Here is a 27,902-nt window from a genome sequence, read left to right on the forward strand (position 1 = left end):
AGCCTGTTTTCTTTCTCCACCACCTACAGTGTGACTCCAGCTAAACACAGAAGTTTTTCCTGCGCAACAGTGCTTCGCTACTGCCAATTTCCTCAACCAATTCAGTGTTTTTGAATCATTCACACATGCTTCAGTATTTCATTATAAATGCGTTAAACAACAGTCACCGTTTTAAAGTTACATTTTTAGCTGTTCTTTGTGTTACTGAGGTCATTTAAAACTGAGCAATGCCTCAAAGTATTCCACTGCAGCTGAGAGAGTGGTCATAGGAAGTGTCTCATCCAAACAGCTTTCTGTCAGAACTAACTGGAAGGTGATTTTTTAAAAAAATAAATTAAAACCATGGGAAAATTAAACTCTGGAACAAAGTGATTAAAAATATAGCAGAACTGCACAGGTGCTCTGTTCTCTCTCTCTCTCTCTCTCTCTCTCTCTCTCTCTCTCTCTCTCTCTCTCTCTCTCTCACACCATATTAAAGAAACAGACGAGCTTTGTGGGCAGAAAGTTGAAGAAGAAACGGAGGACCTGCGCACAGCCGTCACATTCCGCTCAGCACCACGGACAGCGAAATATTTTGGGGGGCTTAAATTTGACTTTCTATCAATGTTGGAATTATTGGATTATCGGATTACTAAATTAAGAACGCGGAGTGTTTATCAGCCCTGCATCTTTTGATGTGCTTACCGAGAGACTTTTTCAACCCTCACCAAAGAAAGCGCGATCTTGTCTTTTCGTCTTTGTGATCTGCACCTTTGCATTGGATTCGGAGTACAACACGTGTCAAAGAAAGAGCTGCATACTTCTAGAACGAACAGCATTGAAGTTCATGCGTGTGGAAATTCATGGCACAACCATTAATTCAGTGCATGTAACGCAGATCTCCCGTGCGTAAAAGCTGCGCTACCGCTCGATTCAGGATCGATGACATGAGTTTTGTTTGATTGCTGAATGACATGTGACAAGTAACCCCTTTACAGAAACAAAAAAGGTGACTCACTGACCGGTCGAGCCCAAGTATCGACACAGCTTGGTCACGACTGTTGGCTTCGCCATGTAGGATACGCGAGAACACGCTTGGATCATGGCGCGCCGTGCGCAAAAGAGCCGCGCAAAGATTTTCCAAATTCAGCCGGGTTTCTTCTGTGGCCACAGCGCGCAGGCTGATGTTGTGAGTCTGTCATTTTTTCCTGTGCACACAGATAACAGACAAACTACACGATGCTGCTGTATATGATCACTTGATATCGTTTCCAGTGACAGTCAGAAGCGCGCTTGGTGCTTCTCTGAGTTTGTGTTCCAAAGTGAGCGTGGCCGCGTAACGAGCCACAAGTAAAGACTTTCTTCTTCTTCACTTCTTATTTTTTCTGGCAATGGAGCCCCTGGATCAGAACTACTGGTACCCCCTTTCATCAGACCTAAACTCCTCCGGAGCCTCTCCCCCATACCTCCTCTCTCCCTTCTCTCAACTCTACAACATCTCCAACATGTCCACCCACAGCGCGCCCTTCGAGGGCAGCAGCACCCTGCTGACTGCGGTCATCTACCTCACCGTCTTCGTGGTGGGGCTGATCGGCAACACTCTGGCCATCTACGTGGTGCTGCGCTACGCCAAGATGAAGACGGTCACCAACATCTACATCCTGAACCTGGCCGTGGCGGACGAGCTCTACATCATCGGCCTGCCCTTCCTCACCACGCAGAACGTGCTCTCTTACTGGCCCTTTGGCTCCTTCCTGTGCCGCGTGGTCATGACCGCGGACTCCATGAACCAGTTCACGTCCATCTTCTGCCTCACGGTCATGTCCATCGACCGGTACCTGGCCGTGGTTCATCCCATACGCAGCACCAAGTGGAGGCACCCTCGAGTGGCCAAGGTGGTGAGCGCGGCCGTGTGGGGCGTGTCTTTTGTGGTCGTGCTGCCGGTGGTCATCTTCTCGGATGTGCAGGTATTCCATCCATCCATCCATCCATCCATGGTTGTAAATAAACTGAAATAATTCTCATGTGATTTTTTTTTTAAAGGATGAGTTAATTTTAAATGAACTGCAATTGGGACTCGTTTGGTAAAATATGTCTAAATGTGTCTAATAACTCAAATCAATCAATTTATAGTGATTAAAATTTAGTATTAATGTTTATGACAGAATCCTTCACCAAACAAGGAAATTCTAGATAAATATTTTTAATATTTCCCACAAAAATATACAAGAATAACTTGATCAGTTTCATTTTAAAGTGACCAAACATTCCATGGAAGAAAGTTTATGTATAACGTTTCATATGTGGTCATTCATAAAATTAACACTAATTTTCACATAAATATCTAAATAAAAACAAGTTTTAGGTATAAAAATGTTTTCAATGAACAAACCAGCTGAAAAAAATCCAAAATATTTCACACAAACCAAGTTTTTTGGTTTTCTTCATTGAAAACACGTGGCATGAATACACAAGTCTGAATCTTATAGAAATAAACACTGAAATTCAAAATTGCAAATGCATTAAAAAGTTATCTAAATTTCGATATATACCTAATTATGGTAAGAAACCAAAGTTTTCTGTTTCATAAACATATTTCCAAACAGGACTGACAATGATCTGAAATACTTTTGATTCACATTATTTTGTGTTAACTGACATCTCCATCCATTCAGGAGATTTTTTATGAGCTAATGAAATGATTAAAGTGCTGTCTGGTTACTTTTTGAGTGGAACTATTGTTTTTCAGCCTTGACAAACAAATAAAATGAAAACACTTAGAACCATCTTTAACAAGCTGTACAGCAGGAGTGTCAAATACATGAAACTGATACCTGACAGGGTCAAAAGTCACTTGTGTGAAAATGACAATAAAGACTATTTGACCACTGAGATCCACAACTAAACAGTAGATGGTAACAATGCCCTAAATGTAGCAGTAAAAGCACAACCTAACATAGAGTAACCTAATTCTGGTGAAATAGCATCAGCATGCGAGTCAGTATGTGAGGGAGAGTTTAACCTGTGCATGCTACAATAATTGTGCAATATCTTGGAGAGAAATATGGAAGTAATTAGGACTCTGCATTGCAATTATTTTTCCTAGAATAGTTAATTCTGTTCAGATACAATGAGAAGAGTTCATTGAGACAATTTTCTGAAAAGTGGGACCTGTCTTCATAAATAAGTTGTATTTATTTTTAAACTTCTTGTTGCTCCTGTTGAGATCAACCTGGGCTGCATGTCTACACTAAGTTTAACATGCACGATGCTCTGCAATGAATATGTCTATAACTGGAGCTACTCCTATTTTGATTGTTTCTGATGTTGCTATTATCCTGTTATTTATGTTGCGCTGCAGTTTTGAGCTGTTCTTTGTTCTTAAGGGTGCTTCTTCTTCTTCTTCTTCTTCTTCTTCTTCTTCTTCTTCTTCTTCTTCTTCTTCTTCTTCTTCTTCTACTTATTCAGAATGTGTAGTTTAACCCAATGAATACATATTGATTAATGCTGCTGCAACTTAACAGTCAACTCTTGGTTTCTCTGATAAATATGATCCTATTAAGACTTTTTTGTCCCTACAGAGGGAAATAAAGCCGGAACAAATTGACTGTACATGTGCACAATGTTAATAACTTTGTGAAGTGCAGAATAAGCAGGTCGTGGTTAGAAAGTGTGTGAACCGCTTCACCGTGTGTTTCTGTTGTGTTTGCAGTTTATTCAGCCAGGGAACATGATCATTAAAGTGTTTGAATGCGTTGTTCCTGCAGCATGCCGTGGTATTCATGGCTGGACCTGAATAGTCTTTGATCGAATGAATTGTTGCTGACATGAAACATTTCTAATTCTATTCTTCCTCTTCTGTGCCGTGTGTAGAACTGAACTGAACTGAACTTCAGAGATTCTAACTGACAGAAAAGGAAAAATAGAATTAACTTTTGCCTCTTTTTTTCAGTTGAAGGCCAGTTTCTTGATAATAATAACACAAAAAACAACTTGATAAGTGAAGACGTTAAATTCTAGGTTGTTTTTTTTTTCTTTTCATTTTCAACATATCAAGGAGAAATGTCAATGAAAACAACAACAACAAACCAGCAAACACTGAGAGTATTGTGACAGAATTTAATATTGTGGTAACTGTTTTCATGGGTATTTCAGTTGTTTCATTTATTTGTCTTTATAGGATAAATTCTACTCCTGTAACATGATCTGGCCGGAGCCAAACAATCTGTGGTCGACGGCCTTCATCCTCTACACGGCCATCGTAGGCTTCTTCGGACCGCTGCTCATCATCTGCCTGTGTTACCTTCTCATCGTCATTAAGGTACGTCCCGAATGTGCTGCTGCGTGCTGTGTTTCACATACGGTGTGAGTTTTATTTCAATTTTAAGGGAATACCATTCATAAGCTTAAAGTGTTTGGTTAAGCACTTACATTCAAATCTGCAAGAAAGAGATGGAAAGTCAGCTGAGGATGCATTTCACCAAAGAGTGGGCCGATATAAAGATATGTGTGTGTATCTGAGTGTGTAGTGATTGAGACACTCAACAAACCCAACCTGTAATCTTAATCAACAATGATGAGCCTTCTGTCACCTTCCTCTTAAGTATGTAATCACCATCACCACTCTGGTGTTAATTTCCGTTATGATGAAGCTATTTTGGGTGTTTTCCCGGGCAGGTGAAGTCCTCCGGGGCGCGGGCGGGTTTCACCAAACGTCGGAGGTCAGAGCGCAAAGTGACGCGCATGGTGGTGGTGTTCGTGCTGGTGTTCGTGCTCTGCTGGCTGCCCTTCTTCATCATCAACATGGTCAACCTGGTGGTCATCATCCCGGAGTCCAGCGTCACGGCTGGCATCTACTTCTTCGCGGTCATACTGTCGTACGCCAACTCCTGCGCCAACCCGCTGCTCTACGGCTTCTTGTCGGACAACTTCAAACAGAGCATCAGAAAAGTAGGCTGAAGAGCTCTCTGCTTCAAGAATTGTATATCTGGTAAATATGTCTGCGCATTCTGAATGTGAATCTGCTTGTGGCCCTGCAGGTGCTGTGTGTCAGCACTCTGAGGTGCTCCACCAATGGCGTGGATGACGGTGACCCCAACGCCGCACGCAGTGAGAAGACGACAGCAAATGAGTGCATCCTGCTTTCACATCGCGATCAAGTTTACCAAGGACCCCAGAGCAGCCAGGTAACCTGTTTCTGCGGAGGGGGTTTAAACTTGGGTTTCTATTCAAACAAATATTCATTAAATCGCCACAAATCACCAGAAAACTTGCTGTTAAAGCTCGTGTCCGGAGTTTCCGTTCGTTTCCAATGTATGTATCATTTTTTAACAGAGCTTATATGTGTCAGTCTGGTTCGATACTACAATATAATATTAGCATAAAGCAATATAAAAATTTATTTATGAGCCCCGCCTTCGTCTCATAGACCCCCATGTTATCCGAAAAAGCGCTGGTCAGCTTCAGCCAATAGATTTCGAGCTTCCGCATTCTCGTGCTGTCAATCAAAGTGTGGAGCAGCCAGAGAGCACGGCCGCTCGCCCAGGCAGAGGAGAGTTAGCTACGCAGCAGCCGCCGCGCTTACCTCGGATATATCCACTGTCTGCTGAACATCCACCGTAAACAGCTAAACATGTAGGATGCTGTAGGACTCGGAGGCTCTCATTTTCACCCGACAGATAATTCGCGTGCACAATTAAAGGGGCGTGGCTTGGTCGCTCATAAAAGCAGAGGGAGGGCGGAACCTCCAGACACTGGATTAAAAAAACCTCTCTCTTTCAAAACTCCGGACACGAGCTTTAAGTAATGTCAATTTCATGAACTGTCTGTCGGTGACGACAGTGTTTTTACATTATCCAGTAGCAGCTGAAACAACTTACTGCCGCACATGTGACAGCATTCTTAAAGGTGCATTAAGGAGTTTGCGCGTTTTATGCGAAACAGTGCCCCCTGCAGGCCTTGGGCATAATGCAGCTTCGTGAAACACTCGTGCCTGTGGCTTGCGTTCATGTACGTGCACGGAAGAGGGGAACTCCTTCCTCGCCCTTTTAGTAACGCTCGAATAAAATGTAAGTTTCTTTTGCCTGGTGGGGTCTGTGCTGGAGTTGTGGCAGTGCTAGAAGCCGGTTTTTTCTTATTTTCTGGAAGATCCATCCTCAATACGGCTCAGTTGTTGCTCGCTGAGCATCTGGCGGAGTAATGGCGGTCAAAACAAAAGCTAAGCAAGTCAGACCAGCGGGAGCGCGCATTACGTCACATCCTCTCAAATTCTCCCCAAGAAATACAAATTACCGGACCGGCACTGCAACTTTCAAGTGACAATTTAGCGCTGTTAGCGGTGCTTGCAATGAATATGTCAGGACACATTCTACACATCATTGAATATTTGTAACATATTTATGGTGGAAAATAAGTATTTTTAAAGTTGAAAAACTCCTTAATGCATCTTTAAAGTTTGGCACCAAACATCTTAGTTGCCCCTGCAGTGTAGGGTTTCATGAGTTTTTCAATAGTTCTCGGCACCTTGTTCCCTAGTTGGTGAATAAACAGACATTTTTCTGATCAGTGTGACTGAAATAAGGTTTCGGTTGAGACAACAGTGTCAGACTGATCATCCAGTTTCATTACTTTGTTTTCCTTTATGTTTAAATGTGTAATTTATCTGAAAAATAAAGCGGCTGTGCATAGACGACTTTATGTTTTTGGGTTTTGAGGTCATAAAATCACCTAACCTGAAGAGAGTAGTTGCGTTTTGCTCAATATTTTTTGCTTCTGAAGGATTAAAGGAGATTTTATCATGCTCCAGTCTATATACAGACTATGAATGGGATATCAGGAAGTTTCTATGCTAAGACACGGGGCTGAATACTGCTGTCACTATAGTGGGTAATTATAATGAGAAGACAACATGGAGGCCCCTGAAATCACATCCTTTAGAGCTGAGGAATAATTATACAACAATGCAAGTACATCTAAGAGCAGCAAAAAGTCATGTATTACTTTTTGGGCTGTTATTACTTTATCAACAGTCAATGTATGCGGAGCTGAGAGCGAATCCTTTCAATGAGACATGAACATACAGGTGTACAACTCATCAGATAACCGGTGAGTCACTTCAGTTTTAATCAAGAGGCAGATGTGAGTTTGTGTGTAAGGGCAGCTAATTAAGGAAGGATGTTGAATTAATGCCACCGTGGGAGCATTGATTAGAAAGATTGTGAAAGCTTGAGTAGACCATAATGAGGTTAGGTTTGGAGGAGGGCGTTCGGAGGGGGAAAAGCTTTTATTCAGTCGCTGCCGCTCCATGCTGAATCACAGTGTCCAATTAGATCACCTGTGCAAAGCAATGAGTAGCATTAGTCTGACAGAGTGCCTCTCCCATCGCTACCCCAGCTGCTCCAAGGTTAGCTAAGCCACAAATTCCTCCATATAAGTCACAGTGCATGAGCATATGAAGAGTCCTGTAGCTCTATTATTGATGCATGCCTGTCCGGCTTCCTTCAGAGGGTTTGCTTCGTGGAGTTTTTGCCTTCGGACATGACGTCTCTTCGTCGTATGCTTCAGGAGAAAATGCATATTTTATTATATTATATAAACATAGGTGTAAAAGAAGGCTTGGTGATATGAAGTAAATACTAAACAGAAAGCAACAGTTCAAGCTTTGATCCAGAGGACACCTGTTGCTGAGGTGGGGCGAACAGGAGCTGCTTGAAAATGGCATCAAGTTTATCAGTGGGAAATAAAGTGGCACAAGTGGACGTTACCATTTAATTAACAGCATGGTTCTTCGTTTCCTCTCTGTTGTGTCTTCTTCGCACTCGTCCTCCTCGTCCTCTGAAGATTTCTCCTCACCCCTTGGTCTCGCTGAGCTCTCCCTCTGCAGCAGACTTGCGCCGCTCCTCCGCCTCTCTGTATCAGTTTTCCTCCGCCTGCCCGGGAAGCAAACCCACAGCCGTAACCTCCGCCGCAGCCGCCACGGTAACCACGGTGATAACCGTGGCCGAACCTCCCACCGTCACTGCCCTGACCACCCCCTCCTCCTCCATGGCGCCACAGGAGCAGTAACCAACAGACTATGATTATCAGGTGTTAGAAGACATACAAAGAAGAGGATGAGACTGAGAAACTATTAAAGAGATGCTGGATGAGCTCATTGAGATTGAAAAAATTGTCTTTTTTTCTGCAATTTTAATGTATATGTATCTCTTAGACTATTTTTGACTTACACAAACACACTCAGTCTAAATGTGTTTTAATATTTATGCTTCATATTAACGGAACAAGCTCATGAATATGTTTTCCGGTGCTCATTTTCACTCCCCAGTTTTCTAACATCTGTGCCTATTCTGCCGCTCCCGGCAATCATGACAACCCTGAAATGGGCCACATGCTGGTCTTCCAGCAGTCACCATGACCCCATTGAGACACACTCGCCACACACGCCATGCAAGGTGCTCGCTTTGCACACTTTGTGCAGCTTGGAGTTCAGTGTCTCCTGAAACCTTTAACACGATGCCAGTTACCGTCTGTCTGAGTAGATTTTGTGTCGCTGCTCTTTTGCTTTCAGGAAGTTACCCTGTTTAGAGGGTCGAGTTCAAAGAATCAAGGTTTCTGTTGAAGAGAATGCGGTTAGTTTAAAAGATCCATGTATATTTGAAGTAGTATTAATCAAGTCCAAGAGTCAGGGTGTGTATTAAAGAGGTTGAATCAAGTAAAAAGAGTTTGTAAAAAATCCAGCTTATGAATCTAGCTTTAATAAGAGTCTAGTTCTTGGTCAAAGAGTCTGTTTCAGCATTTCAAGGAACCTTGTTCTATTTTAAAGAATTAAATGCAGGTGTAGCTTTAAGAGTCTAGGAGAAAAAGCTTGGATCTCTTTTAAAGAAGTGAATGAATACAGATACAGTTTAAAGAGTAAAAAGTATGGTTTCATAAGCACAGGTCTGAATTAAAGAACCAAAATCCTTGTTTGAAGAATCTGAGTCCACCTTTGAATAGTTAATGTTTTCATAAGCCTTGGTCAGGTTTAAATAATCTAAATCCAAGTCAAGTTTTCTTCTATTTTAATGCATCTTGTTATAGTTTTTAAATGGTTAAGGGATTCAACCAGCAGCTTTGAGGTTGGAAGAGAGCCTGGTCTGCCACCTGAGCCACAGTCACCCCCAGAGACACACCTGAGAATGTATTTACTTTCCAGAACCAAATAAAGCCAATGATGGCTTCTTCTTCTTCTTTTTCTTCTTTTTCCTTCTTCTTCTTCTTTTTTTTTTTTACAAACTGATTTATTTCTTACCAGTATGCATCTAAAGATTGGGCATTACAAAGCAATTTAGTGCTACATGGATGTTTAAAACTGCTTTTGTACAGCTGCACTCAAACCACTGCATGCAATTCAATATTTTTCTATTAATGTGCCGTACACTTTGTTTCTATCCTGAAGTCAGTGAAACGTGATCAATGAAAATCAGTATTGCTTTGTGAAAGAGTCCTTTGTGATCCCATCTGTTTATTTTATGTAATTGCAAAATTACAAAATGTGTCTCTTCAGCTGCTGAGTGCTCCTCTGCGAACCTGCTGCCAGCACTCAACACACAGCCTTTAAGATGTTCACAAACAGGCCTCTCACACTGTGCCGTTGCATGCATGCGTGCCACGAGCGATGTCTGTGCATACACAAATAGGGTTGATTTGCACATACGTGTCCGTAAAAGTGGTGAAGCTCGTAAATCCAGGGTGTATCTCAGCAGAAATGATTGCTGCTCTTTTGTTGTGCAATCCTCAGCTAATATGTTCAGTTCAGCACTGTGTAATATCTGATCAGACAGGTAGCATAATCTCTCATGTGTTGTTTCAGAGACTGGATGAAAAAGATTATTGCGCAAAAGCAGAAAATGATGCTTCTCGATTGGTGGAATTTTAAACTGTTTTATATTAAAGAGCAACAATGAGGCTTCATCACGCTGCCATTTTGACTAAAAGAAAACAAAAATTCAGCAGACTTGTTTCATTGTGACCTTGAGCACAATATATATGGTCCCAGCTTCTGCTTTTGTGATGCATTGTTCCTGAAGTTTGTGGTATTATTGTCTGCATAATGTTTTACATTGTTTCTATAAGTGCCACTATTGTTGATAAGTTGTTAATAAAACGTGAATGTGATTGACTCATTAGGATCAGTTTGTCATTAAGGTACAGGGATAGAGAATAAACTGAGAATGTGTAAGTGATTAATGGCAGTTTCATAATGAATTTCACATACAACTGTGGGAAATCTGTTAATTACATTATGTCATATTGATGCTTTGAATTTTCTGTTTCAATTTTTTTTATTAGAAACTGCAATCTGTTGAAGTCACAGTCGCTTATATGGTCTGCCCATTATGAAGCAGACAGCAGCAGCTCCAGAGCTGCGTGTTGTTTTCTCACTAATTGACACTACCTCCATGCTGTGTTCAGAGGTCGCTCTTCACAACAGAACAACACCTGGTGCAGCATTCAAAGACTCAGAAAACCCACCATAGGGAATGTGGGAACTCTCACCTGTCTATTCAGAGTGGAATGAAAGAACATCTGAAGAGATGCAGAAATATAAACTTTGACATATACGGAGATGTGCAGGCATCAGAATAAAGTTTGTTGACTGGAACACATTTGAAGATTAAATTTCTACTGACTTTACAGATCTAATATGCAGTTAATACTCATTTCATTGTGTGACTTTAGCTTTTTGCTGTGCTAAAGTGGACTGGGACTCACATTCAGTTCACAAAAAATTTCTCATTTTTGAGACGTTCTGGTTTGTACGGTTCGTGTTCTCAGTTTAACTGTTTTGATCGAAAAGATTCCATGTCACGTCTCCTAGACTCGTGAGAAAGAAAAGGAATTTGGAGAACTGAACAAAAAAGACAGAAGTACAATCTTTTTCAGCTATGTCAGCCCGACAGTTGTTTTTACTGTCATGCTTCATTCAATGCGAAACAAGTTGCACATTAAAGCATGAAAAATATGTTAATGTCCTGGAGACACTGAATGATGAAATCTGCACAGTTTCAAGCAAATTCAAGAAAAATTTTCACCGGCTTAAAAGAGGCTTTTTAGCTGGGTACTGAGTAGACAGGCCCCGTCAGGTCCTTCCTGATCCGGCTGTTCTGCTGGAGGGCAAGAGTCATGTTCACAGCTGCTCCGTCACGCTGCACCTGCTCCCCGAAGGCAACTGGACTGGCCTAAAAATGTCAGGTGTGAAAACATCCGAGTCTTACCTACTGTATTTTCACCAGATGCGTCAGGAGTGTGCCTGGGACATGGCGGTATGTTTGACAAGGTTGTATTCACCCACAAGCATCTTTTCTCTTGTTGACCTTCCCTGCTTTACCCTCTGGAGTGTGAGCAGGTGATACTGTGGAGGCAATCGCCATCGACTTCAGGAAAACCAGACACAATGCCAAACTTTCTTTATTCAGTAGTTTTAAAGAAAACCAGTGCTCAGTTTGACTTGAGGTTCTGCAGCACGTTTTTTTTTTATTTACCATTATTTCATGCGTTTTGCAGCAGCCTTTCTGAAACACCAGAGAAAAGCTGTATTCTGCAGCGGCCCAGAACGGTCAACGCCACAACACAACCGCAGAAATCCACAACACAATGGCAAAAAGCCACAATGCGACTGCAAAGTCCACAACTCCACAAACTCCACAATGGAAGTATGCAGCAGTCTTTGTTTCTGGGGGGCAATATTTTCTGACGGAACCAAAGCCGAACGGCTTCATCAAACTCCTCTGTAATCAAAAAGTTTATGATAACCAAGAAGTTGAAGCAAACCGTGAGTGAATGACTGAGTGAGTGAGTGAGGGAGCGAGCGAGCGAGCGAGTGCACATGAAGTATGGAGTCAGCAGGCAGTCATTTTGCTGTGCCAACTGATGACTCTAGCCAAAGTCAAATCCAGCATTTCAACTGAGGATCACTGTCTTTTTTTAGTTGTAGTCAAGGAGAGATATTTTTGCAACCAGTCTAAGAAAAAAAAAACCTCTCAGTGAAAAAAAATGTATACACAGTGAGCGATCCATCTGTTATGTGCATTTACTTTGCAAGTCAAATCCACGTTTCCTCTTCTCTTTGTCTTAGAGACCCTGTCACATGGCTGAATTGGGAACGTGAACCTCTCTGACTTGAAAAGAAAAGAATTTCTTGCTACATATTGTCATCTGGAGCTCTGAGACCTGCTCCACGTGTCCAAACCTTCACAGCAGAGCTGAACAGTGATCAGCAGCAGCAGATCACTGACCGGCAGAACATGAGCAGGTATTCCAACCAAGGACTCCAAGGCAATCCTCACTTCATCAATTTATAACATACAGCAACTTAAACAAGTCAAGGTATAGCAGGAAATGTCTCCTTGTGTGTGTTTCTTCTTTACCCGAAAGGTCTTTTGAGACAACCGATCTCTGTAATGACGACAGACTGGCTGCCAGACTGGCTCTCCTTAGAGCCTCTCACATACTAACGCATGTACACACACCGAAAGACACTGAATTATGCATTATTACATGTAGTGCATCAAGAGAGGACATTAAAGACATGCATGTTTGTACTTTCAAGGCGCATCATTGATTTTTTTTTTCTTCCAAATCTGAAAATGCTCATTATCACTGTTTTCCTTGAAGTGAAAAAGGACGAGCTGCAGCCAACCATCTTTGCTCATTGACCATGTTGAATGCACCATCTCATTCTGTGAGAGCACGTTGAATATGGTCACCATGTTTAATTAGTCCATGTGTCCCCTGGCCTTCTTGACAAATTAGCAGTGGATTCACATGCAAGTGGAGTGGACAGACACGGTTCTGATCAAGAAATTATTTAACAGTCTGAAACGAAGACATGCAGTCAGAAAATATATGATGAAAAGACCCTCTGGGTTTGTTGCATATGTGTCATTAGGACATGTATGTGAAGATGTGTTGAATTATTACTCAGAATACGATTGCAATGGTTGGTTCATGACGATCCAGCAGCTGTCCCATCAAAAGAATTAGATGCTAAGAAAAAAATAAATCTGGCCCTGGGTTCATGTTATATTCGACACTAGGTTTAGATTCAACAAGTGCATGTTTTAGGAGAAGAAGCACAATGAGACAGAAATTATTAAACTCCACATGAAAGGTCCCCAATCTCTACACTGCACTCGCCTGGGCAAATTCTCATTTTGGGATGAGATTGCTCACAGCTTAACTAGAAAGCCCTGATCCTCAAAACATTCACGTTATCACTTGACTTGAAATATTTTGATACAGTTGGTTGATCATTTTTGTGTGTTGATCACAGTTATTTAGTGATATTTTCAGTGTTATCACCTTATTTATCTGTACGTATAGCAACAAGGCATATTGTGAGGTTGTTTGCCCTCTAAATTGAAATAAAGCTACCCAGGAGTGGCAGGAGGCTTCTACATCTGATTTCTCTTGTTTTTTTTTCTGTGCTGTAGAAAAATGACGTCTAATGAGGGGATCCTGTTGCTCATTATAAACATAATTAGCAAGTCATTTTCATTATCTGTTATGTTACGCACACACATCAACTTGTTGCTACACCCCCGCCCTGCACAAACACTTCAGTCACGTTCTCATGAATGTACAGTAGATTTGTAGACAATCACTTACAAATTGTAATCAAGGACAATTACCACAGGAAAACTGCATCAGAAATGGTAAAAATAAAGCAAAAAAAAAAAAAAAACCCTCCTCTGCTGTGGCTCATTATTCCACCATTATTAGCAGTCTTTCTCGTAGGATGCAGAGAGCCTTGTTCAGTCTTTCTGCAGAGTCACAAACTTTGACAAAAAGTCACAAAGGAACCCCACTGATGCTCTTCACAGCAAGGGAAGGGGGTTCAAGAGGAGAAACACACAGTTATATGGAAATGAGGTCATCCATAACTGAATTGCAAATACATAACATGAATCTGAAAGCTCCCAATGGGAGTAACATCCTTTAAGAATCTTTACAATTTGAATTAAACTTTGTAACGTGGCATAAAAAGCGAGTGTATCATCAACATACGTGTGCTGCACGTGTTATCATTTACTGTGATATAGCATAAAACATGTGCACATGATTGAAAATATATGCTTCTGCAACGTGATTAAAGTTTTTTTTTTTTTTTTGTTTTTTTTGTCATTATTGTTTTCAGGATCCTGATTTGAAACCTGTCACTTCAAGATACACTGAACACTCCCTGCCACATCAAACTGAACTCTTACAATATAGATATATAATATAAGTCACCAGAAAAGATCAAGAAGTGTAAAATTGTAAAGAAAACTTCTGATGTTTACTTGTCGAATCAAAGCCAACCTGAAGAACGGATCTATGCAGTATTCAGGAGAACTGTTCTTTCAGCCCTTGGTATTTCTCCAGCTCTTTATGTTCCTTCTTTCTGATGTTGCTGTCACTGGGAATTGCTACATCGATCATCACTACTCTCTTCTCATGTTTGTCCATCACCACTCTGTCAGGCTTATTGGCCATCACCAGTCCGTCAGTCTGAATCTTGAAGTGCCACAGGATCTTGGCTTGGTTGTTCTCCACCACTTTCGGGGGTTTTGCTCCATCTAGACTCTTGGGTCTCCAGTCCGTACTCGGCACAGATGTTTCTGCATACTATGCCTACAGCCTGGCTATGGCGTTCCATGTATGCCTTTCCTGCCAGCATCTTGTTTCTTGTTTCTTCTTTCTATGTGAGCTGCTTCTTCAGTTTGTTGGCGGTACACGTCGTGCAGGGGCTTGTCTTTCCATGATCCCACCTCTTGCTCCTCTTTCTCACGGGGTTTCACTTGTCTGAGACATTCGTGAGCAGGTTGTCATTGGGGGCCATTTTCTGGATGTATTCTTGCAGGGATGTTGGATTTGACGCTCACCAGTCCTCGGCGTCCCTCACTGTGGTTCGTGTACAGCCTGAGGATGCTGGACTTAAGGTGAAACCCTCTGTGCATGAGGAGTTTCCTTGTCTTGATATCTATAGCTTGCAAGATCGGATTACTGGTAGGGCATATATGTTAATGAGTTGGAATACATATATATATATATATATATATATGTATACATACACGCAACTGTAAACCAGTAAGAGTACAGAAAAACCAAAGAGTGTCGTGAAGCTTAACAGCACAGCTTGGAAATCAATTTTCTCGTAAGTATCAACAAAGTCACAATACAGGACAGGGTTCTCGCGCTGCTGGAAGCTTCAGAGTGAAAGAGCTGTGCTTGATGAGTTTTTTTTTGTATGCCTGGCCTGGCTTCACGAGGTGTGAAGTGGGGCGCAAAGGGAAATAAATAGAAAGTAAGGAAGAGTTGGATGTTGTCTTTGACAAAACAAGGAGGACATATTGAAGTGACTTCACTGTGGCTTCACTGCTCAGTGCTTTGGTAGAAGGACAGATAATGAAGATTGCCGATATCGGTCTTGTCTGTGGTTCAATAACAGGCGTACATCATTTTTCAGGACAACTTGACTGAAAGGAAGAGTAAAATGGCCAAAGAAGAAAAGAATCGAGCCCACACAATGAAAGGACACTTCCAATTTGGAATTTTTTTATGTTATTATATTTTTATTTTTCAACTAACTGTTGCATGAGATGTTACTAGTTTTGCCAACGCACAGACTACTGTCGTTCTCCATCACTTTTTTGGAAATTACAACAATGAAATTATCTTCAATTTCAATTCATGTGGCAAGTCTCGCGAGATAATTTTTTGTTTTGTAAAACTGCTACTGTACTGGGAATAAAAACCCTGATTTTGGCCGTGTTAAACCCATTTCGTGGATGTTTAGGTTACAAACATTTTACCACATGAAAACCAACAATGTGTGCTGCCTCCCACACTGGATATATTGATTATCAAGGGATGCAGGGGAGTAAGAGGGCAGAGACGCATGATGGTGGGTGGCATATTTAATACAGAGAGGAGACATGAAAGGATGTGGAACATGGGTGAAAATCTCTGGGGGGAAAATTGGACAAATGAGTCTGATGCGACCACATTTCTTTCACTACCTGCATGTCTTGAGAGGCTGAGCACATGAAATGTGTGGTGAGCAGTGTGCAGGTTTAGCCGAATATTTGAGAGTCACGAAAAACCCTTTCAGGTAATTTGTGACTCATGAACAGAGGTGAGAGGGCTGTGCTGGTGTCGACCTCTATAAAGGCTCCAAAGCAGACTGCTGACTTCTTAAAAAACAGATAAGCCACGACGCAGAGGGGAGTGAAAGATGGAAAAGATTTGGGCTTTGAGAAGTTCACACCGGCAACTTTCACTCTGATCACAATGACAGTTGTTTCTTTGGGAGCCTTTGGGGGATTTCACCTCAGGCCTCTGCAGAAGCCATCAGATACCCTGTTTATGTGTGTCTTTGGAGGGGTGCACTTTAGAGGAGAGGTTTTCCAGCCATACAATGCGATTCATCAGGGAACAGAACAAGAACTGGAGATAAGAAAGGCCACGTCGACAGTGGTCTACATTTAAGACGGCTTCGCAGCAGAAGCTCCTTTTTTTTCTCTCCAAAACACTCTTCACTGATTATACCATCTCATCTCCGATGTACTTAGTATAAAACAACTCTTTCCCCTTTTTCTCTCTCCTGACCTCATTGACTGTTGATCTATTGATGTTGATGATAGGCTCAATCATGTCAATAGAAGTCTGATTGAACCTTATATATTGCTTGAAGAGACAATCATTGTTCTTACAAATACCCTTTAACAGTGTGCTTAGTGCTTTAAAGTTAAATTTGCACACACTTACTGTGAGCATGATACAAATGTAAAGCTTCCATGTGTTAATCCCGCTGGGATTTTTAAATTATTTCTATTCTACTCTAAAATGCACATTCTTCTCATGTTTTCCAGCTTAGATTAAACAGTGATCAGATTTAAAGAAAAAGTTCTTTCCATGTGGATTTTTGAGACACGCCCTCTATCTTCACATTTACTGTGTGTGTGCATTTGGATCATCCAAGCAGTGGAGCTGACCATATGTCATCTTTCCCGATATATCTGAAGACCAGCATGTTCTAAAGGACCATTGAAAATAATGGCTATCCCCCAGCACCCCTCTTGACACCTCGTGCACTTTGCCATCTTAGAGGAGACTGTAGCGCGGAGTGGCAGCACAGGGCGTGCAGGATTCTGATTTTTTACCAGAAACTATCAAGACATCAAATTCCCTCAGTTTCCTGTCCTCTCTTCTTGAAGAAACTGTGAGAACAACGAAACTCATCAAACCACTACTGAGAATGTTTAGACATTAGACTACAGTAGCCTGGGGAAGCCATAATAATATTGGTCCTTTCGTCATTAGCGGTGATATTATAACTAGTATTTTAAGATTGACTGATGAAGACTTTGAAGGCTATGGATACATTTACATGCACTCAATATTGGGGTTAAGGTCAAAATTCTGGTTTCCGAAGCATTGGGAATAACCAGTGTGCATGCATGAGCAGACAGAGTGACTCCTGTATACATGGTAATTGTACTCAACTGGAATATCCTCATCTAAACCAATGATGCACAGAGAACCTTATGAAAATCCCACAACAAAAACACCAACAGGAGCAGCAGCATGGCAGATCCACCAGCAGTCCTCAACATTACAGTTCCTCACGGTCTTCATTCACACAAGGAGAGAACGTGAAGAAGAAACTGGAAACGGAGCCGGAGCTGTGCCATGCACATCTGTTTCTGTTGGTCCTGTCCTCCAGTGACGACAAACAGGACGTTTAAGCTTTACCCCCGTTCACAGGGAACGTTCATTGACAACACTTCTCAGACAGCAGGTTACATTTTGACCTGTCGTGGTAAAAACCCACACCGAGCAGGTCCCATTGCTTCAACATGCATACATCTCTTTCCTCCATTGCTCGCTGTGCTGCGTCTTGCCACGTTTGTTTACCTCTGTGTGTGTTTTTCCAGTGGGTTTGGCACCAGACGCCACATTGAACATGTGCGGAACACAAATGAACATTCCTTTCAATCAGAATATTCCGATACACGTTTATATAGCCAAATATTCGAGTTAGAAAAGGAGTAACCCAGGGGTCTTATGCGGGATTTTGAAAACCAGAATATGAGCATATTTGGGTTTTTGGCAGTGTTCACATTGTTTAACTGGATTATTGCCAATATTCCATTTATGAAAGGGTTTTTGACTGCATGTAAATGTAGTCAATCACTCATCAGGCACAGGTGAAAGACAAGAGGGCAGAGAGCAGCAGTCAGACACGAGGAGGGGAAACCAAAGAATTTTAATCAAGAGTCAGAATCTCAAACTAAATGTGAACCATGACAATAATGCAATGAATGAAGATTGTTTTTTTGGGGGGGGTATTAACTCAAAAACAGGCCTATTATTGCAACAAAATTACAAACCCTCTGGAAAATTCATTTCAAACTATTAGAACTTTAATGTGTTTTGAATGACATCGGCATTCAATTAGTCTTCTCCGTCTCAGACATTGACAAAGTCCACACTTTAGTCCACAATTGTGCTCCCTCTAATCTGCTGGATGTGGGTTTTTGTCTGCCTGATATCTAATTATGTTCACTCGGCAGTGGAGATGTAATCACACTCCGATTAAATGGAAAAATGACCCACCACTTCACCGATTCATTGAGATTCACTGAAGCTGTGTTTCAGGACCACCTGATAACTCAGCAACTGCTGATTGTCACGATCATCGCAAAGAAAATTATGAATGCAGTGATCATATCCTCTTTATCATGAGTATGGGAATGCAGGTGCAAAGCCAAGACACAATTACAACTTTTTTAATTCATATTCTTGAGATTGACTGCAAAAAATTGTGTTGTGTGCCACTAAAACCATGTATAGTTATCTGCACCCTTAAAAGGCAATATTTATTAATTCACAAATTAAGGATGTTGACTTCCCTCCTGTACATTTCAAAACCTGCATTTTTTTTTGTTTAATTTTTAACTAACAAAAAAAAAAAAAAAAAAAAAAAAACAGGACTAGTACCTTGATTTTTTTAAGCACTGAAACCAAAGCTGAATATCAGAGTATTGGAAAAGCCAATATTACTTACACAGTTGCACAGCCATTGACTTAAATTTTAATATTGTACTTTCCCAGCACTGTCTATGAAGCTGCCATGAAAAACAGCAGCCTCGGTACGATAACTGCTTAGTTTCATGCAATATTAGACATTTTCATCATACATGCTCTGGATCACAACAAAGAAAAACTTTGTAGTTCAAATCTAATGGTTAAAATGACATAATTATACTGGCCCATCTCACTCAAGATGAAACTGGGGTGTACGTGGCCCCTGAAATCAAATGTCTTTGACACCCCTGGTGTACAGTGTGGCTCTGTTGACAAAAACGAACCATAAATATTCCTCTTATCCGAAGTAAACATATCTGTAAACTGCTCATAGCTAATCAGGTTAGCCTCTGTTGTTGTATGATCAGACTGATTATAGTGGATATGCTCTGAGAGCTCATTTAGTCCACACTGTGAAAGCTTTGAGAAGCCGCTTTCTACTCGCTGAGCAGAAAGAGGAGCATCAATCACAATCACTATTTTCTGATGATTTCGGTGCTTTCAGATTCATGAACCCTTCTTTGCTTTATGTCCTATAAAATGGACGGATGCATCAACAGGCAGCAGCTGAGATGGATGTAAACAACCTCAAAATTGATGCTTAGCATCATTCGAGTCATTGTGACCGTGTGCTCTTCATATCTCTTACGTACACTTCAACAGCAGCCAGAGGCTTTCTGCTTGCTGATTAAAGTACTTCCTTCTTGTGGTGGTTTCTTTTTATACATATATACCACAGCCTTTTGAAGCTGAGAAGGTTGTGGTCTTTTATGACCTCCACACTCACCATTCCTCATCATCAGCTGTAAACCACGTCCCGGTCGTCAATTTCAGTCACACAGTTGCATGCAAATTGATGCTCAGAGAGGTTATCAGTCTTGAGTTAGTGCTGCTTGTTGCACAAGAGGATATGACCCTGCAGAATTGTTGAAAGCTGCTCAGATTATGAGGAAACCCATTGCAGTTGTCTTCGTATTAACATCTTGCTGAATTTTTGTGATGCCAGTGATGCAATTAGGCAGAGTATGAAAGGTAGTGGTGCTCAGCGAGATAAGAGGGTTGGCGAAAGATCAAGGAAGGCTGTAATCGAAGAAGGTGTTGCCAGAGCTGTTCTTCATCTACTTCAGTGGATAAAAGAATTACATCCAAGAAAGTGTCGGTGTGAACTCACTCAGATACGTGCAAACCAAGGAAAATTAATGAAACTACATAGAAAAATGTGTGTCCAACCTTTCTTTGAGCTGATTGATTTTCCTGCTCCTTTTGTTGAAGGGTGTTTTTTCATCTGTATCCACTTTAAAATAAAAAGGGGGGAAAAAAAACATAAGTTCATTTTTTCAGTCTTTTCATGACGTCTCCACATTGTATCATGTATGCATTACGGGACATGATTCATGTAAGAAGAACGTTTGTTATCAGGGATTATGTAGTGAAGCATGTTTGTCAGTGGGAACAACAGCTCTGAGAGCCAGCGGCTCTAGCAGCTCGGGAATGCAACTTTTTCCAGAATTAATTGTTTGTGTTCATTCAGCTGTACACAAACTCTGAACAGGCATGAAACCGCGTAGGAGCTGATTGAAAACAAACGTCAGTGTCTGGTGATATCGAGCATGGAAGCTGATCTAGTCAGTAAGAGCAATTTATTACAAAAAAAAAAACACTTCACTGGTGAAAAAAATACAAAGAGCTTTGTAATCAAACACAATAAAAGGTAAAACTCAGTTAATTAAAAGCTTCTCTATATCAAACTGTCTTTAGCTGCTTTTTAAAAGAGGCGATGGAGTCTGGGATACTGACAGAAATCCAGCCTGAAATGTCCGACCTGCACAAGTTGTGAAGTTGGTTCGATTCCACATCTTCCCATGTCCACCTGTCGAAGAGTCCTTGAGCAAGACGCTGAACCCAGAGTTCCCAACATGGCAGCTCTCACCACTGGCTTGGGGCAGCTGAGACTTCTTCCAGTGGTTTGAAGGACTTCCCTCTGGCTTAAACAGGATTTCTGTACTTTTCTGACCAAACGTCTGACCTGTTGATCTTCAACAGCTTTAAGTGCTGAAACTATTCAGGTTGTCATTAAAATGCGCAGTATGTATGACCAGGTGTTCTGTTAAAGCAGGGATGAAACTAAAAACAGCAAATTGTTTTGAAACCATCATGAAACTTTATGAATGAATGTCATAGGCTATCAATCGGTCTGAAAAAACTTTTCTGAGCTCTGCAGACAGAGACAGTTTCAACCTTGGCAACAAAAAATGAAGATTGCAAGAATCTTCACTGCTGTCACTTAAACTATTTCTCCCCCATGAAAATGAATGACGAATCAATGTCGGAGTGTATTTATCTAACTCAGTGTCACCTCAACACACCCATGACAGCAACAAACATCCAAAGCAACATATAACATATGAGACACAAGAATGTGGTTTTCCTTTTAATTCTGGTATTTACAGTTGAACAATTGCAAAAGAAAAACCTTGCAGGGACTGAAGCACCGGCTTCCTTTCTTTATTTTATTTCATTCTTCTTTTGTCTGTCCTCAGTTCCATTTTTACTGAAAGGGACGGTGACTGTTGTGTAAAACTTAGAAAAGCTTTTTTTTTTTTTTTTATGTAACAAAGTAAAGACCCTGAAAATCATGTAGCTAATGTGATCCCTGACCTTTCATGTGAGTTTGTTGAAGACTGATATTGGCATATTGTAAATAACTTAGTGGACCTACAGCTGTGAAGAAGCTCCAAGTGTTTTAAAAATGATGCCAGACAAGAAAAGAGCGCTCACATCAAGATCGATTTGAAATTGATGATTTGTCGATTTCTGTCCAGACTAAAGCTCTCTGACCTCTGACCATGCACATTGGAAAAAAACGTCCAGAGAGCAAAAAGAGCAAATCTGTTGGGCGCATTACAGCAGCCAGACCTCCATTCTGCTGCTTGTTGACATGTTTTTTTTTTTTTTTTTTTTAAAAAGACAACATATATGGTTCCTTTTGCATTCACTATCATCTAATACTGACACAAAATATCTCATAGGAGTGCAGCTAAATTTCCAAACTTGTGGTAGCATTATGCTTTGTTTTCACAAACCTGGGGGGAAACTGCAATTATTAAGAAAACAAGCAAAACATTGGAAAATTACGGTTTTCAGGAGGTCCAGGAGACAAATTGCATGAGTTATAGGTCCTTCGACAAAAACGTGTTGCAGCCATGTCAGGTCTGTCTAACTTTACTTTATTAGTGTGGACCAGAACATAACACAAACAGAAAGGACAGGTCACTGAGAACAGTACATGCTGTGCTGAAGTACTGCTCAATGACGCTGTTATGTTATTATTCAGTGCTTCTATTTATTGCCTCTGTGCTTCTTGGTTCAATTTAGCATTCTGAAATATCCATTTTTCCATTTATGCCGTCTGGCACCTTACATGGAAGCAAGATAAACTTCTCGGCCTGCATCAGTCAACATACATACATCGGCTTGGAGAAGTATGTATTTTAGTGCAGCGCGTGCATTACTCTGCAGGTGCATGGGTTTTCTCCAGGTGCTCCAGGTTTGTGTCACAGTCCAGAAACAGGTATCTGGGCTCACGTGGTGACTCTAAAATAGTCCCAGAGCATGAATGTGAGCATGGCTTTTCTGTCCATAGTCAGCTGGGATTATCATATTGGCTCAACAAAAACAGTTACTGCATAATTATATGAAGTATAAATGATAAACACATGTATCTATCAATTAAACAAAATGTATTTCTTCAATTCAGTTACAGGAGATTGCAGTCATGTTTGAACGGTAATGACAAAATTAGTGGAAATTCAGGTTTCTCGTCAGTCATCCTGGAAATTATCATTTCTCTTGGTGGATTTAGCTCCATCGTCTGGTGCCTGCAGTGCAGTCGGGAAAAAGAATGTTTCTCTGCAGCATTCAAGTCCATAAGCTCAAGATCCAGCATGAATAATAGAAACAGTAAATAAGATGTCCCCACGCTGCCGAGTACAGCCATGCTGGAGGTGAAGGTTTTGCATTATTTATCATAACTAACTGTTTCATGGTACATGTTGATTTTCACATCGTGACAGTTTCTCGGTACTTGTTAATAAATGTTCATTAGCTTGCAATGACATTTGACTTGTCTCTGTGTTTCTCCTATTAAGACTGAAAGACATGTAATCATATACTATTTACTATACTGTCATTCCCAATGCGGTAAAGCCGGTCTCATAAATGTGAAAACAGCCAGAAGGAGCACGCTTGAGGGAAAACATGGCTGTTCAAAGCAAAACAAAGGTTATTACATTTATGATTTATTTCTATATAGACAGGCCCACAGGTATTGAATGCTGCTGAACAGATCATCTTTTATTGCTACTGCATAAGGAATTGCAAAAATGCAAATTTATGTTTGTAATTCCTCAAACTGCTTTAATATGTTGGTTTGAAGTTTTTCAGTAAATATATTTACTTTTAATGTTAAATTGATATAACCTAAATTATGTTTGAAAGCAGAAATATTTTATTTGTAGATTTATCATTCCTAACTTCATCAACTTCTGCAGCCTCAGTGTCAATAACTTTCAAACAAAACAGCCTGAGCAATGCGAGGAGTACATAACAGATATTTGAATTCAAATATTGGGAATGAAAGGAAAAAAACAAAACAAAAAAATGAATATTAAAGGAAAGATAACTAAACACTATACTTAACCACCTCTGCTGCCTGCTCGCTGTGATCACGTGTCTGCAGGAAGCAATCTTCTGTAATGAGAGGAATCGGAATCATTAATTAGCCTCATCTCTCTAAGTCAGAGGGTCAAACTCAAATCAACTCAGGAGCCAGATGAGGCACAGTTTGACGTCAAGTCAGCTGATCGCACACCAAACTTCACCTCAAGATAATTACACACTTTTCTCAGCTTGAGTGCAAAGAGGCAAGAATGCATGATTTGAAAATGTGTTATTGAACATCTTTTTACAAAATTGAAAAATCATTTAACAACTCACAGAAGAAAACATGGAACATTTCCACTGAGTGCCCTTTTTATTGCTGCATTCTGGTGCAAAACACTGACATGTCTAAAATCTGACTGAGCCTTTATCCCCCATACATGTTCAAACAAAGAAACATGTTAAACTTCTCCTGCAGTTCTCCTGTGAAGCAGTCAGAAACATCGCACACTTCCTTCCTCAGGCCATGGTCAATATGTTCAGTCACATGACCAGTGGTCTTGAATCAGATGTTTCTTCTCACACAGGGCCACCTACTGACACACAGAAGCAAAAGAAGATTGAAGAAGCAAGTGAACAGATCATATTTGGAAAGTCAGCCTTGTATGGTGAAGCCAGACACTCTGGAGGCCCGAACATGAAGGAGAGTTCACACGAGATATCAAGCGGTCATCCATTTCTGTAAGGATGTATCGCAAAAACAAGCATTTCCCATGAGGGGGATTCCCAATGTATTGTCAGTAAGTACAACCTGATATTTTCAATTGGACAAGCGCAACATTTGCTTTGTGTTGCCTCAGGATCCAAAATGTTGTGAGAAGTAAAACACTATGAAGTGAACAGCACTGGAAACAATCTAAAAGTATATATATATATATATATATATATATATATACGTATATGTACAGTATATGTAGTATAAAGGCATGGAGTTTGGCAGGTAGTGTGTGGTTCAAACTCTAAGTGTTTGAATGAAACTCACCTAAAATGTGTCCTCAGTTATGGTTTCACACATCAATTTAACAGCTGTAGTCCTCCAACAGATCTTCTTCTCGACATTCTTGGTCAACTGCCTCTACCCAGTGGACAGTAAGTTGCATTACACAAAGCAGGAGTTCCTCGTGTATTCCTGAACAGCACATTGGCAAATAGGAGTTTTCTTTCAGCAAATGGAACATAAGATCTTTGTGCTGTAACAGTAAATAAATGCAAGTTGTCTCATTCCAGCCTTTTCAGAGTGCTGTCACGCCCCCTGTCTATGTCACAGCAGCTCGGGCCCAGGCCCGAGTGGCCCAATGCCAAATTTATTATTTAGCAACAATGAAGTGGGAATGACTGAGGAAGGCAGCTCAGATGAAAAAGTTAAAATCTTAAAAAGAAAAAAGAAAGAAGCAAAAGCCAAAGCAAATCAGTTTGAATAATTATAGAAAAAAACTTAGAAAAGCTAAGGTTTGAAAAACCTAACAAATTAAAACTGGACTGCATAAGCTCAGCTAAAACTTTTGTTTAAATAGTTATGAAAAAATATAGATTAAAGAAAAGGAAGCAAAAGCCTGTCAATGGCCTGTACTTCCTTCTCTGTAGAAACAACCATCATCACCTGATGACTGAATTTGTGTCTCTGTTTGTGTGATGAATAGGCAGCTGATTGTAATAATTACATTGTCATTGTGACTTCAGAGAGTCTGCCAGCTTTGGCAGGAAATCTGAAAAGAAAACGCAAGCAGGTATGGTTGACAGGAATCTGATTTTGACTGTAGGGCGAGATGGACAGGTTAAACAAGACCTGAACACTTACAAGTTTGTTTTCTTACCCATTTACTTTAATCTACAAAGTATGTGTCTCCACCTGCTTTCTTTGTTTTGAGATGACTGTACATTGACTCTGTCGTGTTCAAGAAAGCATGCAGGGATGGTTACACCAGGGGTGTCAGTCATAGGGTTTGGGAACCAAAACTGGCTCAACTGAGGCTGTAATTCAGCCTGCAGTGATGATACTGCAGAAATCATGAGCAAAGACAAGTCAGATGCTGCTGATTGATCAACGAGGAGATATTACTTCACTCAATGTTCCCAACTTGGTGACTTTCTTGACATTTGAAAGTATGCATTGCTTTGTAGCCTCTGGCTCCTTTTCTGTGACAAACGGAGTCAGACAGGCTGGGATTCTGTCCCCCATGCTGTTCAATCTCCTGACCTCTGGCTGTGGATCTGCATCCCCACGTCCTCCATGCCTTCTCCTCAGTGAGCTCGGTCCCTCGCTGCAGGGTTTGGCTGTAGAATCCTGGTGTTTAGTTAGTGGTAGCTCCTGGTAGTTTGTTTCCTGTAGTGTCGGATTTTACCATGATTGAACTGGTTTATTATATCAAACTGCATGCATGGGAGAGATTGTGACTGGTGGATAGAGTATTGTGGACTGGTAAACACGAAAACCTGATTATATATGAAATATTAAAGTGTTTCCTTCATTCGCTTGTCCACATTTGAAGTCTGGAAGATTCAGTTTACTGAATCTAATGAATGTACTAGTGAATGCAATATTTTAACCATCACAGGAGGCATGCAGGTGATGCTACAGTCCCTGTTTTATCCTCCAAAAGATCTACTTTTCTCTAACAATGCAAAGTTTTGATTTTGTTGTTGTTTTTCAGTTCCACCTTCCAGCATGGGCCACAGAATTCCCCCTGGCTCTCTGCAGTTCTCCACAGCAAAGTGGGAACACGTTTGGAGCAGGCCAGCCTTTCAGAGCAAAGTACATTTAATTGTCAGAAACTACTTTTTCACTTTTGAGTACATTTTTAGATGGTGTCATATATGCAGATGTATGTGCTGTTTGAATTTACCCTTTGACGCAGTTGAGAGGACTACTTCAAACATATTACAGATGGGTCACCCTTCAAGTCACCTGAAAGATTCAGCACACAAGGATGAAATGGGGAAGGGAAGGTTTTTTTTTTTAATCTGCGCTCCCTCCTCTAGTTCTTCCTGATTGGCTGCTGCCTCTTTCCAGTCTCTTGCTTGCTCCTTCTGTTCCCTCTCCTCTCCTCTGCCTTCATTCATTTTCTACCGCTTCCCTTTCGGGTGGCTGGAGCCGATCCCAGCTGCTGTAGGCGAAGGCGGGGTTCACCCTGGACAGGTCGCCAGTCTGTCACAGGGCTGACATATACAGACAGACAACCATTCACTCACACATTCATACCTAGGGGAAATTTAGGGTGACCAATTAACCTGACATGCCTGTTTTTGGACCGTGGGAGGAAGCCGGAGTACCCGGAGAGAACATGCAAACTCCACACAGAGAGGCCCCGAGCCCCGGACGGTATTTGAACCCAGGATATTCTTGCTGTGAGGCACGAGCGCTAACCACTGCACCACCACCATGAATTCACAAATATTAGAAAAAAAATAGACTCTGTGTTCTCTTATAGTTGAGAGCAACACAAGGCACATTCAAATAGGCAGGTGTTTAAGACCACAGCATTCTGATAAAGATAATATTCTTGAAGGTTTCACTGACTCACCAGTGGCTCCGATGTTAGGTTTTGGGTAGTACCACTAGCGACCAGCATAGAGTTTAGCATACTGTTGAACTTCCCTCCAAAGAGTTCTGATCAAGTACAAAAAAAAAAAATCATTCATGCCGCACAGCCAATCAGCGCTGGCTTACAGCTCTGATGCATTCATGGACAGTCGTAATGTAAGAATTGGCAAATTGGAGCCCACACTCATATGCGTATACTTTCTCTCACACACTGCACATTTTATTATAATAATTTATTTACGAGTAAATGTGAACACATCACATGAAACGGGGCCCTACGACCTTGTGGGGAGACCGCCCCCTTGCCCCCACTCTGACTCCACTACAGCATCTGGGGTACTCATCCCATCAGATTCACTGTGCAAAGCTTGGACAATAAGAAAGAATGCGTGAACTCACACTTGACTAGATGTGGAAGGTGCTTTATGTTTTTTGTTTTTGTATGCAGACGTCGAATAACATAACTTTGAACATGGGAGAAATGTGTTCTATGTGTTGCTATTCTGTCCTGACCCTGTCCAAGCTGTGTATTAGTGCAAAGCACTTTTTCGTT

General features: G+C 41.0%; 1 protein-coding gene across 1 annotated transcript; it reads left to right on the forward strand.

Moving 5' to 3' along the window:
- Positions 1–1,370: 1,370 nt before the first annotated feature.
- LOC115390926 (somatostatin-like receptor F_48D10.1) lies at positions 1,371–8,043 on the forward strand. Its single transcript, XM_030094976.1, has 5 exons — positions 1,371–1,946; positions 4,160–4,300; positions 4,657–4,929; positions 5,019–5,165; positions 7,819–8,043. Exons 1-5 carry the CDS (start codon positions 1,371–1,373, stop codon positions 8,041–8,043), a joined length of 1,362 nt encoding a protein of 453 aa, XP_029950836.1.
- The last annotated feature ends 19,859 nt before the right edge of the window (positions 8,044–27,902 follow it).

The sequence above is a fragment of the Salarias fasciatus genome, chromosome 6 (genome assembly GCF_902148845.1).
Source record: "Salarias fasciatus chromosome 6, fSalaFa1.1, whole genome shotgun sequence".
In the NCBI taxonomy this organism is placed as follows: domain Eukaryota; kingdom Metazoa; phylum Chordata; class Actinopteri; order Blenniiformes; family Blenniidae; genus Salarias; species Salarias fasciatus.